The 20,776-nt window shown below is 45.1% G+C and overlaps 1 protein-coding gene across 2 annotated transcripts in view; it reads left to right on the forward strand.

Moving 5' to 3' along the window:
- Nucleotides 1-20,776, forward strand: part of LOC142315122 (excitatory amino acid transporter 1-like) — a 283,934-nt gene that overhangs the window by 234,716 nt on the left and 28,442 nt on the right. For both annotated transcript variants that reach the window (XM_075352522.1, XM_075352521.1), the window contains exons 6-7: nt 4,281-4,615; nt 16,280-16,513. In XM_075352522.1, coding sequence (XP_075208637.1) covers nt 4,281-4,615; nt 16,280-16,513 — 569 coding nt within the window. The remainder of the gene's footprint in view (nt 1-4,280; nt 4,616-16,279; nt 16,514-20,776) is intronic.

A 20,776-nucleotide genomic window follows, 5' to 3' on the forward strand; every position in this document is an offset into this window, starting at 1 on the left:
CCACTTGGTTCTGGTCCTGGCTTCAGGGTCCGAGTACCCCCTTTGTGCTCCGGTTTCCGGGTCGGTTCCCCATGTCGGTACCGGCGGGCTACAACCCTGTCCCGGTCCACCTCTGTTCCACTGAGCCGTCTTCCCGTCTCCTGTTGACGGAGACCACCGTCTGGCTCCACGCCAGTGGCACCAGGGCTCCTACCCTGGTACCGTCAACTTGAACTCTCTTGCTGGAGCTACACTTAGCTCCAGCCCACACTCCTCTCCAAACTGAACTTCAGACTAAAACTGACTGTTTTCTCGTCCTGGGCTGTCTGGACCCCTGGGTGGGCATGTCCTAACCGCCTGGTTACGTCCACTGGTATGTATATCTTTCCCTAAGGGGGGGTGACTAGGGTTTGTGGTTGGCTGTGTGTTTCCTAGTGAGGGAACGGTGTAGTGCGGGGGCCTAACTGTGACTACCTGGTTTTGCCAGGGCGTCACATATGGAGGCCTTAATTCTTGAAAGTTTATTCCTATTAGTGTCATTAGGTATTTAGTTAGTAAGGTGGGTGTCTGATTTGTGCTTGGATCTACACAGCTCTCCAATGCAGCCCTTGCAGTAATACCATCCAAAGTCTGTAGAAAAGAAAGGGCAAAAATCCTGTCAAGAGGATTGTGACGATCTGAGGTCGTGGGTTGTCTTAATCACCTAGGCGAGTTAACAATGCAACAATTTTTATTTACAATATTCCTTATCCTCCTCCAGATGACAGATATTAATAATAATCCTTAGGATAGTCCCTCAAATCCAGGTGACGGATATCTCGACTGTAGCATATGTATCCAGCACCAATCTATATAGTTCATTCATGGGCACCAGGACCTAGTCATGACAACAGATCCTAGCTCCTGTACATCACAGCATCAACTCCAGACCAAACATGTGGCTTAGGCTAGTTTCACACTTGCGTTGTTTTCCTTCAGTTGCAATCCGCCGTTTTGCAAAACAACGGAATCTGTTAACGGATTCCGCTGCTTCCCATAGACTTATATGGACGACGGATTGCGAGTGATGGACCTTCGTTGCTTCCGCTGGCCGACGCTGCGTTGCTTCCGGGTTTTTATAGTACAGAAAAGCTTTGATTCTGCACTTGTAACTGCATTTTTTTCCATGTGTTTTTTTTAAGGTCCATTTAGAAGTCTGCAGAGAAAAAAAACACCAAAACCTCAGAGTTCAGCTTCATCTTTTCATGAAGTCAAATCCATTTTCCTTGGACAGTTAAACACAACAGAATTTATGTGCAAAAAAAGCAGCAGAAAAACATTTATGCTACATGTGAACACAGAGTAAATGTCCAAGCAAAGTGGATGTGATTTCATGAAATCTCCACCCACTCAGCGTCTTAAAGAGGTCACTGAACTGTGCGTTTTTGGTGTTTTTTTTTCTCTATAAAAGTCTTTGTTAAGCCTGAAAAAAAAACGCAAGCAAAAAAAGTGCCGCTGCATTTTTAGATGCAGAATCAAAGCTTTTGTGTAGTGTTACAATGCATTAAAAATCCGAATTCACAACTGCAACAAACATGTATCAAATATCAGTGAAAATGCATGAAAAAAACACCGCAAACACGCAGCAATCAGAGAGGATTGTCATTACGTTGTGTGGTGATGACACCTGCAGAAAAAACGCAGCGTTTACGCTACATGTGAACATGGTCTCAGTGTTATATATGTATTACATTTTTATGGGTTTCATAGAGAAAAATAATCAATTGTGCCATGTTTTACACCATTTACCAATCCCCATAATAATCTGATCGCTGAGTTGTGCGGGTTGTTACGATTACAGGGACATCAAATACTGCATGTCCATGTTATTTGGCTCAATGCTGGTTCATCTATACAAAATCCTTTCTCTGTTATCAGAGCTTGTGGTTCAACAGCTAGGGCTGGTATAATGAGTTTGATTCCAAGGGGGGATTAAAGTGAAGAAAAAAATATTTTTTTTATTTTTGTAATTTTTTTTCTCATTTCTTTAAGGTAGTTTTATAGGAACAAAATAATCTGACTTTTTCCTTCACCTACATAGAGATACAGAATATCTATATTTCTATGTAGCTGAATTATCTACTTCTGATTTCTCTGTTGCAATACAGGTCAAGATCACCAAACCCTCCCATGTTCCTCAGGCAGTGACTCAATGGTAGAACTACTGCCTATGGACAAAGCGCACACAAGCTCATGAGTTCTAGACTCATCCTGGAAACCAAAGCAGACGAGAATTTAATTTATTAATTTATTAACTGCACTGAAAGAAGTAGGCGGGACAAGAGCAGTGAATAGCCTGTGGGAGTCATCCCTCAAATCGGGACACTGAATCCAGGACAGTTGGGAGGTATGGCAGAGGGGAACAAAAGACACACATCCCTCCACAAATTGCAGGACAATAAATCCTACTGCAGGCTTGATTACATTAGAGATTATAGAGGCCAATTAGGATACACACATTTACAACCCCTTCCCCCTTCAAATTGTATCCCTTAAACTGACAAGCAAGCAATGTCTGATGAAACACAACAATAAGATCTACGTAAGCGGCGATTCGTGCTGTAAAAAGTCTAAATCCCTTAGTGCTGTGTGCTCCGCTCTACGTCCATTGGTCCAATATTCTTTATTCCGCAACCAGCTCCTCACACGGAAATATAAATAAATACACACACATTATATATATATATATATATATATATACACACACACAGTACAGACCAAAAGTTTGGACACACCTTTATCTCTAGAACGACTATTAAGAGGAGACTTTGTGCAGCAGGCCTTCATGGTAAAATAGCTGCTAGGAAACCACTGCTAAAAACTGGCAACAAGCAGAAGAGACTTGTTTGGGCTAAAGAACACAAGGACTGGACATTAGACCAGTGGAAATCTGTGCTTTGGTCTGATGAGTCAAAATTTGAGATCTTTGGATCCAACCACCGTGTCTTTGTAGAAAAGGTGAACGGATGGACTCTACATGCCTGGTTCCCACCATGAAGCATGGAGGAGGAGGTGTGATGGTATGTGGGTGCTTTGCTGGTGACACTGTTGGGCATTTATTAAAAATTGAAGGCATACTGAACTAGCATGGGTACCACAGCATCTTGCAGCGGCATGCTATTCCATCCGGTTTGCATTTAGTTGGACCATCATTTATTTTTCAACAGGATAATGACCCCAAACACACCTTCAGGTTGTGTAAGGGCTATTTGACTAAGAAGGAGAGTGATGGGGTGCTACGCCAGATGACCTGGTCTTCACAGTCACCAGACCTGAACCCAATCGAGATGGTTTGGGTTGAGCTGGACCGCAGAGTGAAGGCAAAAGGGCCAACAAGTTCTAAGCATCTCTGGGAACTCCTTCAAGACTGTTGGAAGACCATTTACGGTGACTACCGATTGAAGCTCATCAAGAGAATTCCAAGAGTGTGCAAAGCAGTAATCAAAGCAAAAGGTGGCTACTTTGAAGAACCTAGAATATAAGACATATTTTCAATTGTTTCACACTTTAAGTATTTCACTCCAAATGTTTTAATTCATAGTTTTGATGCCTTCAATGTGAATCTACAGTTTTTAGAGTCATGAAAATAAAGAAAACTCTTTGAATGAGAAGGTGTGTCCAAACTTTTGGTCTGTACTGTGTGTGTGTGTGTGTATATATATATATATATATATATATATATAAATATAAATATTTAGAGATATATATATAGGCACTTTCATGCAGATTGAATCCGTACCTTGATTATAAAAATTCCTTTTGCCATTTCTGAGAAATGAAGCTTTGAAATTGTATGCCAATAAGCCACAAGTGCTTCAGGGTGGGATAGTGCACTTGCGGCTCTCCTGTCCTCAGTCCATACTCCCAGTCCACTGCCTGCCTCCTGTGTCTGACTGACACAGGTCACTCTTGTTTCATTGATCTGCCTCACCTGACCTGTTACAGGAGGCAGGCAGTGGACTGGGAGTAAGGACTGAGGACAGGAGAGCTGCAAGTGCACTGTCCCACCCTGAAGCACTTGTGGTTTATTCAAATATGATTTCATTTCTCAGAAATATCAAAATGGATTTCTACAATCAAGGTAAGGATTTAATCAGCATGAAAGCTGCTGTACATACATGCCATTATTGAGAGGTATAAAATGCTCTTTACAGGTTTCCTTTAAATATCTACTATGCTATGACTGACAAAATTGTAATTTAACATTAAATCTTGTTGCTGCTGATTTGATTTGTATTAAAGCATATATTTTTTCCATGCAGTACAAGACACAATACCACACAAAAGTCTACAAGATACCTGCCCCAACTGACCAGAACTTTACAGTACCAACGGAACAGCCCACTGAAGCACTTAACATCAGTGATATAGTGGAGAATGTTACTCGGGCAATGGGAAGGTTTAAGGAGATGATCGAAATGGAGGAAGTGGTTCCTGCGGCAGGTTCTGCAAATGGTGTCAATGCGTTGGGCCTTGTAGTCTTTTCTATGTGCTTTGGACTGGTGATTGGAAACATGAAGGAACAAGGAACAGCTCTCAAGGAATTCTTTGATTGTCTTAATGAAGCCATCATGAGGCTGGTGGCAATCATAATATGGTAAGTCAACATGAGAAACCAGTGGATAAGAGCAAGGAAATGTTTTTTTTAGAGATGGCAGTGAATCTGATGTGCGATTGTGTTTCCTATAATCATTTCCATATTTTGCCTAAAGTCACCAGTAATGAGCAGAGGATGCAAAATCATAGAGCTACTCTATACTGATCATTTCTGATTATGATACTGGTATGCACTATGGTTTGTTACAACTATGATACAGTCTTAAATCTTCCAACTGTTGTAGTAGTACTGGAATGGTTTATATCAACGCATATCCATGTGTTTGAATAGCCCAGTCACAACCCAGACCTAATTCCCATTGAGAATCTGTGGCAAAAGTTGAAAATTGCTGTTCAGATCCCTCCATCCAATTTTACTGAGCGAGAGTTAGTATGCAAAGAAGAAAGGGCAAAAATATCAGCCTTTATATGTCCAAAGATTGTAGAGACTTACCCCCATAGACTTACAGCAGTAATTGCAGTAAAAGGTGGTCCTACAAAATATTGACTAAGGAGGGTTGAATACAAATGCACATCACAATTTTCGGATTAATATTTTTGAAATCTTTAGAAAACCATGTATCATTTCCTTTATACTTCAGAAACAATTGCTGCTTATTGTTGGTATATCACATAAAATCCCAATAAAATACATTTTAAGTTTGTGCATATAACGTGAAAAAATTGTTTGAATTCTTTTTTGAGTCATTGTATATGATGCGGTCAAGTTTGGGTCAGGATACTCGTGACCAGTCAGTGTATCACGCTCTGTAACACAAATGTACAAGTAAGACCTAAAGGCCCAGTCACACTAAACAACTTACCCACGATCCCAACAACGATACAACCTGATAGGGATCGCTGGTAAGTTGCTAGGAGGTCACTGGTGAGATGTCACACTAAGCGACGCTCAAGCGATCCCTCCAGCAACCTGACCTGGCAGGGATCGCTGGAGCGTCGCTACACGTGGAAGCATGCTGCGCTTGGTAACTAAGGTAAATATCGGGTAACCACCCGATGTGTACTCTGCTATGTGTGCAGGCAGCAGGGAGCCGGCTTCTGCAGACGCTGGTAACCACGGTAAACATCGGGTAACCAAGAAGTCCTTCCCTTGGTTACCTGATATTTACCTTCGTTACCAGCGTCCGCCGCTCTCACACTGCCAGTGCCGGCTCCCTGTTCCCTGCACTCCTAGCCCCAGTACACATCGGGTTATTACCCGATGTGTACTGCAGCTACATGTGCAGAGAGCAGGCAGCCGGCACTGACAGCTGAGAGCGGCAGACGCTGGTAATGAAGGTAAATATCGGGTAACCAAGGTAAGGGCTTCTTGGTTACCCGCTGTTTATCGTGGTTACCAGCGTCCGCAGAAGCCGGCTCCTGCTGCCTGCACATTTATTTGTTGCTCTGTTGCTGTCACACACAGCGATGTGCGCTTCACAGCGGGAGAGCAACAACTAAAAAATGGACCAGGACATTCAGCAACAACCAGCGACCTCACAGCAGGGGCCAGGTTGTTGCTGGATGTCACACTAAGCAACATCGCTAGCAAGTTGTGCCTCAGCGGCGATGTTGCTAGCGATGTTGCTTAGTGTGACGGTACCTTTAGTCACATCCTCCTTTCTAGGTGCTTTATAAAGCTGTCTGTTCAGATGAAAAAAGTGTTTAAAGAATGTCAAGTGGCATGTGTGCCATTATTTCAGCTCAACTTGACACAGACTTTTGCTGCGTTTTTAGATAGAAAATGTGGTGAAGAGTTGAGTTGAGCACGGTTCGAGGTTCTCCAGTTCGCGGCTCGAGTGATTTTGGGGCTGTTCTAGATCGAACTAGAACTCGAGCTTTTTTGCTAAAGCTCGATAGTTCTAGATACGTTCGAGAACGGTTCTAGCAGCAAAAAAAACAGCTAATTCCTAGCTGGCTTTCCGCTGTAATAGTGTAAGTCACTCTGTGACTCACACTATTATGACATTTCAGTGTATAGTGTGCGGGAACAGCGCATTCAGATCACTGCTGTATGTATAATGGCGATCCCCATTTTTTTTTTTTTCTTTGTCTTCCTTCCCTAAGCGCGCGCGTGTAGTGGGGCGGGCCAGCATGTCAGCCAATCCCAGACACACACACAGCTAAGTGGACTTTTAGCCAGAGAAGCAATGGCATGTGTGATAGGATGTCCATGTCACATGTCCCTGAATTATAAAACTGGACATTTTCCTCCAGCACGCCATTATCTGCCTTCTGCGTCCTTGGTGTCAGACATCACTGGCGCAGCTCCTATCGCCGATACAGCTGTATACGCTCCATACACAGCGCTGGACAGCTTAGGGATAGCACTTTCTATCAGTCCTTTTAAAGGCTCATACCAGCAGGGTTAGAGCCATAGGTGACAGAGTTTAAAACAGAGTTTAACAGCTACACAAGATGACAGCGTCTGTGTAGCTAAGGTCAGGGATTTCCTCGCTGCATTTCCCCATTAGGAGGTATAGAAAGGCAGGCTTCCTTTCCTCTACCCAGAGACCCGCAACCCTGCCACTGTACCCTCCTGCCCTTTGCACACTCAAACTCATTGTTACTAAGCCATTATACTAGCAAACACTGAGTGAACTTAGTGGCATCCTAAACGTGGCTTTTGGACTTCTGTATCGTCCCACAAGTGCAAAGATATTTGCAGCACCAATGGCACCACCATTTGCCTAGCACACATAGGTCCATCACCTTGTTGGCCTGTGCTGATCCCTGCCACTGCAGGTTGATCTCTCCCAATTTTTTCCTCCGTCTCCCCTGAGGAACTCTCATTACTGAGAGGGAAACGCGTCGGGAGGAATTGTTTGTTTTTTGGTTGTGGGGCAGACATTCTACTTGGGTGCTGCCCTTGTCAGGGCGGAAGTTCATTCACGGAGCACAACAGGGTTTGTAGTATACCTGTCTACCTGATCCTTCCGGCCTGTGACCTCTCACCTTGGGACCGATGTGCAGTCCAGCCCATGGATGAAGCTTGGGCGAGATCAAGCCTATGCGCTGCCATGTGGCATTTTGCTGTTGTTTGCACAATTTATGCACAAGCACCTTATTATTATTGTTATTACTGATTTTATCTATGTACTAGTAAAAGCTAAGTTTTAGTCCCTGCTGTATTTCTGTTACTTTTTGGACTATAGGGTATTACATTTTCTGCTTAGCAGACCTGCTGTTATAAGCCATTATACTAGCAAACACTGAGTGAACTTAGTGGCATCCTAAACGTGGCTGTTGGACTTCTGTATCGTCCCACAAGTGCAAAGATATTTGCAGCACCTCTGCCTGCATTGCACACTAAAACTCATTGTTACTAAGCCATTATACTAGCAAACACTGAGTGAACTTAGTGTCATCCTAAACGTGGCTATTGGACTTCTGTATTGTCCCACTAGTGCAAAGATATTTGCAGCACCTTTGCCTGCATTACACACTAAAACTCATTGTTACTAAGCGATTATACTAGCAATTTATGCTGCCAGTTTAAGGGCCGTAGTTGCATTGTCAGGGATAATTATTCTTTATTATTCTGCTGTTAATAAAGCTAGACCACCGCTGCAATCTACACCACCTCTCAATTTTTACTACCACATTTGAAGTGCACAATCTTGTCGCAATCAACATGAGTGGCAAAATGACAGATGCTGGTGGAAAGGGGAAGAGGCGTGTTGTAAAAGGAAAAAAAGGGTTTGTCCGTGGGGAAGGTGGCAAAGCTCCATTAACATCTGCTGAAGATAGACCATCTACCAGCAAAAGTAAGATGTCTACTACTTACCGTGGACAATGTGATGTGCTCCCTTTTTTACGGACACGAACAACTGGAACAAAGGTAGATGATGGCCAAAAAAGGAAAATGCTTGAATGGATCTCAAGTGGTCCAACAAGTGCCCTCTCAGCCACCTCAACTACCGCATCCAAAAAACACCAATCCTCTGAGTTGTCATTCCAATCAAACTTGCTTTCTTCCAGCTCTGAAGTCTCCATCAGCCCTGCACAGTATGGTGGAACTGAGATGGCTGAGTCTGCAGAGCTGTTCAGTCACACTATAGCCTGGGAATCAGAGGTCTGCTCCCAAGCTACAGTGAGTACAGACCAGGAAATGGTCTGCAGTGATGCCCAGAACCTTTGTGACTCTGATTCAGGCCGTGAGGACCACGTTTCTGAGCATAATGTTGACCCTTTGTCACAAACTGTAACACCTGTGGTTATAGACAATCAGGAACATACTGATGACGATGAGATGCAGATACCAGATTGGGATGACAACTTAAATATTCGGTCAGGGCAAGAAGAGGCTCGGTCTGAGGGTGAGGGGAGTGCAAACACAACAATTGATGATGAAGTTCTAGATCCCACCTACTGTCAACCCCCAGTCAGGCACTCGAGGAGGTCAACAGAGGCGGTGGAGGAGGATGCAACCGACGACGAAGTTACCTTGCGCCTTCCTGGACAGAGTCGGAGCACTGGTAGCATGTCTACAACTGCATCATCAGCTCTGCCTCTGAGCACTAGTCGGGGGGGCTCAGCAGGTCGCATGCCCTCTAAGCCTTGCCTAGCCTGGTCCTTTTTTGACATAGAAAAAGATCGCCCAAATTATGTGATGTGTAAAATTTGTCAGGATTCTGTTAGTAGAGGTCAAAACCTCAGCAGTTTGACAACTTCTTCCATGAATCGTCACATGAATAAATATCATAGGTCCCAGTGGGAAGCTCACCGTGCTGCAATGCGGCCTAGCGGAGCGAACGATCCACCGCCTGCCCCTTCCAGTGCATCCGCGCGCTCTTCATCTTCTAGGACTGTGGGGACAGCTGTCACACCTGGTTTTCCACACACAACTTCCACCACTGTAACCGCAACAGGCAGTTTGCTTGGTAGGTTGTCAGTTGGTTTGGAAGGGGAAACAAGTGCGTGTGTACAGCTCTCTCAGACATCGATAGCACCAACGTTGGATGAAGGCAACATCATGTCTCCGACTGCACTTTCCTCACAAACCTGCATTTTTCCAGGGACACCCTACTCAACACCGTATACACACAGCAGCCAGATCTCTGTCCCTCAGATGTGGACAAATAAAAGGCCATTTTCTGCGAACCATGACAAAGCTAAGAGGTTGACTTTATCTCTCTGTAAGCTCTTGGATACCGAAATGCTGCCTTTCCGCCTGTTGGACACACAGGATTTTAGAGACCTTATGTCTGTCGCTGTGCCCCAGTACCAGATGCCCAGCCGCCACTACTTCTCTAAGAAAGGTGTGCCCGCACTACACCAGCATGTCGCACACAACATCACCGCTTCCTTGAGAAACTCTGTGTGTGAACGGGTGCATTTTACCACCGATACTTGGACCAGTAAGCATGGACAGCGACGTTACATGTCGCTGACTGGGCACTGGGTAACTATGGTGATAGATGGTGAAGGGTCTGCTGCACAAGTCTTGCCGTCCCCACGACTTGTGTGTCAATCCTCTGTCTGTCCAAGTTCCGCCACTGCTTCTGCCTCCTCCACCTAATCTGTGTCCTCCACCTCCGCCCCAAGCCTGCCTGGTCAGGCCACCAGCGTTCTCACTGCGCAGAAGGAATCACGCACCCCTCATTACTATGCTGGCAGCAGAGCGCAACGTCATCAGGCGGTCTTTAGCTTGACATGTCTTGGGAATAAGAGTCACACAGCTGAGGAGTTGTGGTCAGCTCTGCGGTCCGAGTTTAATAAATGGTTGTCTCCACTCAACCTGCAGCCTGGTAAGGCCGTGTGCGGCAATGCTGCAAACCTGGGTGCGGCCTTTCGCCTGGGCAAGGTGACACACGTACCTTGTATGGCTTACGTGTTGAACCTTGTTGTCCAGCAATTTTTAACACACTATCCCGGCCTAGATGGCCTTCTGACCAGGGCACTAAAACTGTCTGCTCACTTCCGCCGTTCAAGCGCCGCAACTGAGCGACTTGCATCGCTCCAGAAGTCTTTCGGCCTGCCGGTTCATCGCCTGAAATGCGATGTGCCGACACGCTGGAATTCGACTCTCCACATGTTACAGCGACTGTGGCAGCACCGCCGAGCCCTGGTGCAATACGTCATGACGTATAGCCTGGGCCAACGAGATGCAGAGGTGGGGCAGATCACCCTGATGGAGTGGTCTCAGATCAAGGACCTATGCACCCTTCTGCACAGTTTCGACATCGCGACGAATATGTTTAGCGCTGACAATGCCATTATCAGCATGACAATTCCACTCATTTACATGCTGGAGCACACGCTAAACACTATTCGGAGTCAGGGGGTGGGACAACAGGAAGGGGAGGAACTACAGGAGGATTCATATGCGCAAGACATAACATCTCCAAGGTCCAGACGTTCATCATCACCAACGCGGCAGGCATGGGACCATGGGGGACAGGGATCAACAAGGGCGCATGGTAGCAGGCGAAATGTTGAGGAAGGTGCAGGAGAACATGAAGAAATGGAGGACGAACTGTCCATGGACATGGAAGACTCAGCGGATGAGGGAGACCTTGGTCAAATTTCAGTTGAAAGAGGTTGGGGGGAGATGTCAGAGGAAGAAAGAACGGTTAGCACCTCTATGCCACAAACACAGCGTGGACTTGGTCCGCATGGCTGCACAAGACACATGAGTGCTTTCTTGCTGCACTACCTCCAACATGACCCTTGTATTGTCAAAATTAGAAGTGATGATGACTACTGGCTTGCCACACTATTAGATCCCCGGTACAAGTCCAAATTTTGTGACATAATTCCAGCCATAGAAAGGGACGCACGTATGCAGGAGTATCAGCAGAAGCTGTTACTCAATCTTAGCTCGGCATTTCCACCAAACAACCGTGCAGGTGCAGGGAGTGAATCTCCCAGTTGTAACTTGACAAACATGGGACGGTCTCGTCATCTTCAACAGTCTACCTGTACCAGTGGGACTGTATCTGGTGCTGGTAACAGCAATTTTATGGAATCTTTTCATAATTTGTTTAGACCCTCCTTTGCAAGGCCAACAGAGACAACAAGTCTAACACATAGTCAACGGCTGGAGAGGATGATACAGGAGTATCTCCAAATGAACATCGATGCCATGACTTTGCAAATGGAGCCTTGCTCATTTTGGGCTTCAAATCTTGAAAAATGGACAGAGCTCTCCACTTACGCCTTGGAGATTTTGTTGTGTCCAGCTGCCAGCGTTGTCTCTGAACGTGTCTTCAGTGCTGCTGGGTGTGTGCTGACAGATAAGCGCACGCGTCTGTCCAGTGACAATGTAGACAGACTAACGTTCATCAAAATGAACAAGTCATGGATCCACAAGGAATTTACTACCCCTGTGTCATCCTGGGGAGAGTAAATGCTTGTGGATTTGGAATGTGCTTGATGCAAATCAAAACATCCTGTTTGCAACTAGGGCACAAGTGCTGCCACTAATGGGGTGTCTGTGTGGCCCAATATTTGGAAAAAAGGGAGACTCCGCTTGGAGTAACCCTTGCTTGCTGTGTTTTTTTAAAAATGATCCAAGATGAACAGAGCTGGGATCAGGAAAGACTTTGCTACCTACCCCGGAGTCATCCTGGGGACGGTTAATTATGGCGTATTTTTTAATGTAACAAGCCATGGAGAAAAAGACATGGATCGCACATCCCAAAAATACATTGATCTAAAAGCCGCTAGGCAAAAATTTAAATAGAACATGAGGTTCTTAGTTACCATTCTGATCAGACTGTATTAAGCCCACTGCCACGTCACGGCGAACCTCTTGAGTGGGTCCCTAATCTAAAGCCTTTATGGTGCGGCACTGTGCACCAACCACTGCCACGGCGACAAAGCACCAGCAAGGCAGGCGACCTGGCGCCTCACAGCACCCATGCTGCAAGGCAAAGCCTCCAAGGCTCCAGGCCGCACTGCCCCACTGTCACGACATCACCACAACAGCGGCCAATGCACAGCACCAACACACAGTGAGAGAAGCTGCGCACTCACCTCCCACCGGCTCCCATGTGTAAACTGGGAGCAAAAAAGGCTGACCCCTCTTGCAGTCTCCTGCTGATTAAAAACACCTGTGCCAAATGGGGGGAGTGCAGATCCAAGCAAAAAACAGAGGGGGATAGACTGTTATATAACAAGCCATGGAGAAAAAGACATGGATCGCACATCCCAAAAATACATTGATCTAAAAGCCGCTAGGCAAAAATTTAAATAGAACATGAGGTTCTTAGTTACCATTCTGATCAGACTGTATTAAGCCCACTGCCACGATGTGCCACGATGTGCGATCCATGTCTTTTTCTTCATAGTATGGTATTTATATCAGTCTATCCCCCTCTTTTTTTGCTTGGATCTGCACTCTCCCCATTTGGCACAGGTGATTTTAATCAGCAGGAGACTGCAAGAGGGGTCAGCCTTCTTTTTGCTCCCAGTTCAAATATGGGAGCCAGTGGGAGGTGAGTGCACAGCTCCTCTCACTGTGTGCTGGTGCTGTGTGGTGGCTGCTGTTGTGGTGGTGTGGTGTCGTGGTGTCGGTGGGGCGGCGCGGCCTGGAGCCTTGGGGGCTTTGCCTTGCAGCATGGGTGCTGTGAGGCACCAGGTCGCCCGCCCTGCTGGCGCTTTGTCACTGCGGCGGTGGTCGGTGCACGGTGCCACACAAAAAGGTCAGGTTAGGGACCCACTCAAGAGGTTTGCCGTGACGTGGCAGTGGGCTTAATACAATCTGATCAGAATGGTAACAAAAGAACCTCATGTTCTATTTAATTTTTTGCCTAGCGGCTTTTAGATCATTGTATTTTTGGGATGTGCGATCCATGTCTTTTTCTTCATAGTATGGTATTTATATCAGTCTATCCCCCTCTTTTTTTGCTTGGATCTGCACTCTCCCCATTTGGCACAGGTGATTTTAATCAGCAGGAGACTGCAAGAGGGGTCAGCCTTCTTTTTGCTCCCAGTTCAAATATGGGAGCCAGTGGGAGGTGAGTGCACAGCTCCTCTCACTGTGTGCTGGTGCTGTGTGGTGGCTGCTGTTGTGGTGGTGTGGTGTCGGTGGGTCGGCGCGGCCTGGAGCCTTGGGGGCTTTGCCTTGCAGCATGGGTGCTGTGAGGCACCAGGTCGCCCGCCCTGCTGGCGCTTTGTCACTGCGGCGGTGGTCGGTGCACGGTGCCACACAAAAAGGTCAGGTTAGGGACCCACTCAAGAGGTTTGCCGTGACGTGGCAGTGGGCTTAATACAATCTGATCAGAATGGTAACAAAAGAACCTCATGTTCTATTTAATTTTTTGCCTAGCGGCTTTTAGATCATTGTATTTTTGGGATGTGCGATCCATGTCTTTTTCTTCATAGTATGGTATTTTTGAATGTGCTTGATGCAAATCTAAGGCACAAGTGCTGCCACTGAATGGGTGGGTGTGTGTGGGGCACAATTTTTGGAAAAAAGGGAGACTCCGCTTGGAGTAACCCTTGCTTACATTGTTTTTTAAAAGGAGCCAAGATGAACAACTCATGGTTCAGCAAAGACTTTGCTACCTACCCCGGTATCATCCTGGGGACAGTTAAGAATGGCGTATTTTTGAATGTGCTTGATGCAAATCTAGCTGTGAAGTGTACAACTAGGGCACAAGTGCTGCCACTGAATGGGTGGGTGTGTGTGGGGCACAATTTTTGGAAAAAAAAGGGAGATTCCGCTTGGAGTAACCCTTGCTTGCTGTGTTTTTTAAAAAATGATCCAAGATGAACAGAGCTGGGATCAGGAAAGACTTTGCTACCTACCCCGGGGTCATCCTGGGGACGGTTAAGAATGGCGTATTTTTGAATGTGCTTGATGCAAATCTAGCTGTGAAGTGTACAACTAGGGCACAAGTGCTGCCACTGAATGGGTGGGTGTGTGTGGGGCACAATTTTTGGAAAAAAAAGGGAGACTCCGCTTGGAGTAACCCTTGCTTGCTGTGTTTTTTAAAAATGATCCAAGATGAACAGAGCTGGGATCAGGAAAGACTTTGCTACCTACCCCGGTGTCATCCTGGGGACGGTTAAGAATGGCGTATTTTTGAATGTGCTTGATGCAAATCTAGCTGTGAAGTGTACAACTAGGGCACAAGTGCTGCCACTGAATGGGTGGGTGTGTGTGGGGCACAATTTTTGGAAAAAAAAGGGAGACTCCGCTTGGAGTAACCCTTGCTTGCTGTGTTTTTTAAAAATGATCCAAGATGAACAGAGCTGGGATCAGGAAAGACTTTGCTACCTACCCCTGTATCATCCTGGGTACAGTTAATTATGGCGTATTTTTGAATGTGCTTGATGCAAATCAAAACATCCTGTTTGCAACTAGAGCACAAGTGCTGCCACTGATGGGGTGTCTGTGTGGCCCAATTTTTGGAAAAAAGGGAGACTCAGCTTGGAGTAACCCTTGCTTGCTGTGATTTTTAAAAATGATCCAAGATGAACAAGTCATGGTTCAGCAAAGACTTTGCTACCTACCCCGGTGTCATCCTGGGGACAGTTAAGAATGGCGTATTTTTGAATGTGCTTGATGCAAATCTAGCTGTGAAGTGTACAACTAGGGCACAAGTGCTGCCACTGAATGGGTGGGTGTGTGTGGGGCACAATTTTTGGGAAAAAAAGGGAGATTCCGCTTGGAGTAACCCTTGCTTGCTGTGTTTTTTAAAAATGATCCAAGATGAACAGAGCTGGGATCAGGAAAGACTTTGCTACCTACCCCGGTGTCATCCTGGGGACGGTTAATTATGGCGTATTTTTGAATGTGCTTGATGCAAATCAAAACATCCTGTTTGCAACTAGGGCACAAGTGCTGCCACTGAATGGGTGGGTGTGTGTGGGGCACAATTTTTTGAAAAAAAGGGAGACTCCGCTTGGAGTAACCCTTGCTTGCTGTGTTTTTTAAAAATGATCCAAGATGAACAGAGCTGGGATCAGGAAAGACTTTGCTACCTACCCTGGTGTCATCCTGGGGACGGTTAATTATGGCGTATTTTTGAATGTGCTTGATGCAAATCTAGCTGTGAAGTGTACAACTAGGGCACAAGTGCTGCCACTGAATGGGTGGGTGTGTGTGGGGTCCAAGTTTTGGAAAAAAGGGAGACTCCGCTTGGAGTCACCTTGCGGCGTTTTACATGATTTTAGAAGGGCGTGCCATGCCTATATCTGTGTCTCGTCCTCTTTTTCCTCGTTACGCTCTTTTGTTTTCGCATGAGAATTTGTTCTTGTCACTTTCCCATGTGTTTGTGTTGTGTTGTGAGTTGTTTGTCACCTTTTGGACACCTTTGAGGGTGTTTTCTAGGTGTTTTTATGTGTTTGTGAATGCCTGCCATTGTTTCCTATGCGGTTCGAGTTCGGTTCGTCGAACGTTCGACGAACCGAACTCGAACGGGACCTCCGTTCGGCGAACCGACCTCGAGCCGAACCGCGACCGGTTCGCTCATCTCTAGTGAAGAGTTCACAAACATGATCCAGAATAGATAAGTCATAAGAAAATACAAGTATTTACTAAAATGAATGTTGTCATTCAAACTACAACTCATCCCACAAAAAAAACAATCCTTAAAACAAGGGAAGGCAAAAATGAAAGCACAAAAATGTCTGGGTGTGTAAAGCGTTAAAGTAGATAATAATTATATACAAAATGTATAATAAAATGCAACACTTTTTTTATTCTTCACAGGTATGCTCCAATTGGAATTCTGTTTCTGATCTCAGGAAAAATCCTTGAAATGGATGATCTGTTAGTTATGGGGGGACAACTTGGAATGTATACAATCACTGTCATAATAGGACTTCTCATCCACGCGTTGGTTGTACTTCCATTGTTGTTTTTCATTGTTACTCGGAGAAACCCCTGGCCATTCATTGGTGGGCTACTGCAGGCTCTAATCACTGCATTGGGGACATCATCGAGGTATGTAATGATGACATTAAAACATGTCAGAGCCATATGTTAATCTATTGCTAGATGTTGTTGGATTGAGCCTAAATTATATAAATATGTTTCTTTAATTCATGCTAACTTTTCATAAATAGCTGCTCCAAAACTTGGTCTCTTCATGATGTACAGAACATGTTGTACATATAAGTATAGATGTATAAGTAGATGTATAAATGTAGTTTTATATATATATATATATATATATATATATATATATATATATATATATATATATATATATATATATATATATATATATATATATATACATATATATATATTAGTGTATGTATGTATATGTAACACCCAGGGATATGGGGTACTCGTTTCTGGGCAGTGTACATCTGGGGAATGTCAGCGCTGGCCATTACCCAGTTCCGTGCCCTGGGCCCTTTTTGTAATGGGGATATTTACAGGGGACTAGTGAATAGAGTTGCCGCTGCTTAAATGGAACCTGTCACCACTTTTTTGGCGTATAAGCTGCGGCCACCACCACCGGGCTCTTATATACAGCATTTTAACATGCTGTATATAAGAGCCCAGGCCGCTGTGAGAACATAAAAACACTTTATAATACTTACCTAAAGGTCGCTCGGTTGGCCATATGGGTGTCTCCGTTCTCCGGTGCCGGCACCGCCTCTTTCGGCCATCTTCGTCCTCTTTCTGAAGCTTGTGTGCATGACGCGTCTACCTCATACACACTCGCCGATCCTGCGCAGGCGTACTACAATACTTTGATCTGCCCTGCTCAGGACCTGAATGCCGGCGAGTGTGGATGACATTGGACTCGTTATGCACCGTGGCTAGAGAAGAAGGAGGATGAAGATGGCCGAAAGAGGCGGCGCCAGCACCGGACAACGGAGACGCCCATATGGCCAACCGAGCGACCATTAGGTAAGTATTATAAAGTGTTTTTTATGTTCTCACAGCGGCCTGGGCTCTTATATACAGCATGTTAGAATGCTGTATATAAGAGCCCGGTGGTGGTGGGCGCAGCTTATACGCCAAAAAAGTGGTGACAGGTTCCCTTTAATGTCTCTCCTGGGGCTGATGGTATTTGCAGCTAGTATGGTAGTCCCTTTGCAAGTAGGGTATTGCCCCAGTGGGTGTAAGGTGCAGTGGGCTTGAAAGGAGGAGTCCAGACAGGTATCAGTGCAACTGGTTTACTCACTTGAGCTGTTAATTGGTTGCCCGAGGCAAACTGGTTTCGCCTCCAGGTCCCTTTTGTCCCAGTGCCAGTCTGGGGTTCTGGTACCTTCCTCCCCTGCACTTGTCTCTGGTAAGTGGGTCCCCATGGTATAGAACACTGGGAGTCCCCGTTCTGTGGTTTGTCCACTTCTGTCCGCCTGACAGTAGTGTGAACCCTGTGGGTTTGGAGTCTCTGGTCCTGTCCCCGGTTCTCCCTTTGCTACTGAGTCTTCAGATTCTTTTGGGTCAGCAAGGTCCTTGATGGTCCCCTTTGCTGTGCAGGTGTTAACAGGTCGGCTTGAAGCTCTTTCCTGTCCTAGGGTTCTGTACCCCGTCGGTGCATAGTATCGGGAGTACTCCACCGGCAAACACCTCTCCTGGGTACCAGGTCACCGTCAACCTGAATCAGGACGTTGCTCAGTCACACCTTCACACCTCTACAGTCACTGCAGTTCTGACTACTCTGCACAGTCTGCCCCTCCCACCTGGTCAACTAGTGAACTGGAGTGGTTCCACCTTTAGGCGGCCATTCATGGTCCCACCCTAGCTGGGTACCATTGTATGGGGGACTGTTAGGGAAAACTGGGATTACCTGGGTTTTTGGTGTTACTGGCACTGGGGTTCTAGGTCCCTAAGGGCGTAGGCCCTGCATCCTGGTGAGGATATTTATATTTATATATATATATATATATATATATATACACATTGCCCACTGTTTTTTAAATCAAAACATGTAGAGAAATGCATAGAATTTTTAACTACTTTACAGAAAATATCAAAAAATGAACATTGGGCTGTACAAAAAAATAGCAGTGTCTGCATTTGTCTTTACATACTCAAAGCCTGTCCTCTTTTATTTAGGATTTAGCATTTCTGGGAATCACTAACCTAATATTTAGTTGTATATCCACAGTTTTTTAGAACTGCTTCACATCTATGTTGCATAGAGTTACCCACCTTCTGGCTCTTGTCAGCTGTTATTCCAGCTCAGGATGCTTTGACTACATCCCACAATCTATTTCCATTTGTTGGCTTTGCCTCAAATGGCATTTTTGATGGCGCTCTACAAGTGTTCTATTGGATTAAGGTCTGGGGATTGGGCTGGCCACTCCATAACCTCAATTTTGTTGGACTGGAACCAAGATTTTGCTCGTTTACTGGTGTCTTTAGGATCGTTATCTTGTTGAAACACCCATTTCAAGGGCATTTCCTCTTCTGTGTAAGGCAACATGACCTCTTCAAGTATTTGGATATATGCATACTGCTCCATGATCCCTGGTATGCGGTAAATAGGCCCGGCACCATAGCAAGCGAAACATGTTCATATCACGATGCTTGCACCACCATGCTTCACGGTCTTCAGAGTCTACTGTGGCTTGAATTCAGAGTTTGGCGGTCGTCTGATGTCTGCAGCCCTTGGACATAAAAAGAACAATTTTTTCTTTCATCAGTCCACAAAATGTTTCTCCATTTCTCTTTAGACCAGTTGTTTTTTTTTGCCAAATTGTATCCGCCTCAGTATATGTCTTTTATTTAACAGTGGGACTTTGTGGGAACTTCTTGATAATAGATTAGCTTCACACAGGCGTCTTCTGTCACAGTACTTACAGGTAACTTGAGACGTCTTTTGATTATCCTGGAGCTGATCATTGGCTGAGCCTTTGACATTCTGGCTCTTCTTCCATGCATTTGAATGGTCATCTTCCGTTTTCTTCCACGTCTCTCTGTTTTTTCTTTGCATTTTGAAGCATTGGCGATCATTTTAGCTGAACAGCCGATCATTGTCTGCACTTTTTTATAAGCTTTACCCTCACCAATCCACTTTTTAATTAAAGTACAAAGTACGCTGTCCTGATCAATGTCTCAAATGACCTATATTTCTAGGGATTTCAAGGAGAAATGTATGTACATGTGCTGGCCTCACCCTTAAATACGGGCCATCTGATTCACACCGGTTTCTTCACAGAATTATTGACCTCACCAATTTTACTCCACAGTGCTATTATTTTGAGCACCCCGCCACACACACACACACACACACACACACACACACACACACACACACTTTCAATTAATTATTCAAATACACAGACTCAAAATCCTGCAGATCATGAATGCCGAGTCTGGGGGTTTTCTAAGAATCTACTCCACCAACTGGTAAATTGTTTGACATGTGGGAATATAATTTATACCAAAATCAGTGCATAATCTAGTTAGCCATATCGGACTACTATTATTTTGAACACTACTGTATATATAATATAGTGTATATAGATACAAATCTATGTGTAAAAATAATAAATCAATTCAGGTTATACGATTAAAAACCAGGGAGTATCACCATGTTATCCTAATCCTATTCTCCACTGATGATTATGAAAGAAAATAATGAAAAAAATTGATTGGAAGTATAGAGTGCTGGAACATTTACTATAAATGTGTGTATGGGTAATATATATAATTAAGCCAAGAAGAGGCTTACATTATGGACCGAAACGTTGCCACATGGGTTAATAAATCTAGTAAATTTGCACATTAGCCTGCTGGCGCGCTGCCTCAAATTGTTTTCATGATTTAGCAGGCTTGGCAATTCCGGAGGAGTAGTGATTTGTGGACTCGCAGATAATCGGGACCGACGGGTTAAGAAAAAATCCTGGTTCCAGCCCTGGATTGGTTCCGGTTATCTGGCCAGACACCGCTCCCCATATAAGTATTTATACAGGGATCAGAATCCAGTGATTAAAAATGTTGGTAGAAGGGATAAGGGGCATAGGAGCAAGCACTTCAACTTACAAAGGCTACGGCACTGCTGTAACTGCTTCCAATATTCAAAAACTGCTTCCAGGCCACTCATTCACTTCAGAGGCTGCTCATTTGCCTTCATTGCATATGCACTGCTTTCCTGCCCACCAGCCGACCTGGCGTCTGTGATTGGTTGCAATCAGATGAGACCCTGGGCCTGTTTGACAGCTTCTGACTGCAGTTAATCAAAGACACTGTCTGCGGGTCACTATCGTGGTGTAAAAATAAATAAAATATTTGGCGTAG

Source organism: Anomaloglossus baeobatrachus, chromosome 1 (genome assembly GCF_048569485.1).
Source record: "Anomaloglossus baeobatrachus isolate aAnoBae1 chromosome 1, aAnoBae1.hap1, whole genome shotgun sequence".
Lineage (NCBI taxonomy): Eukaryota > Metazoa > Chordata > Amphibia > Anura > Aromobatidae > Anomaloglossus > Anomaloglossus baeobatrachus.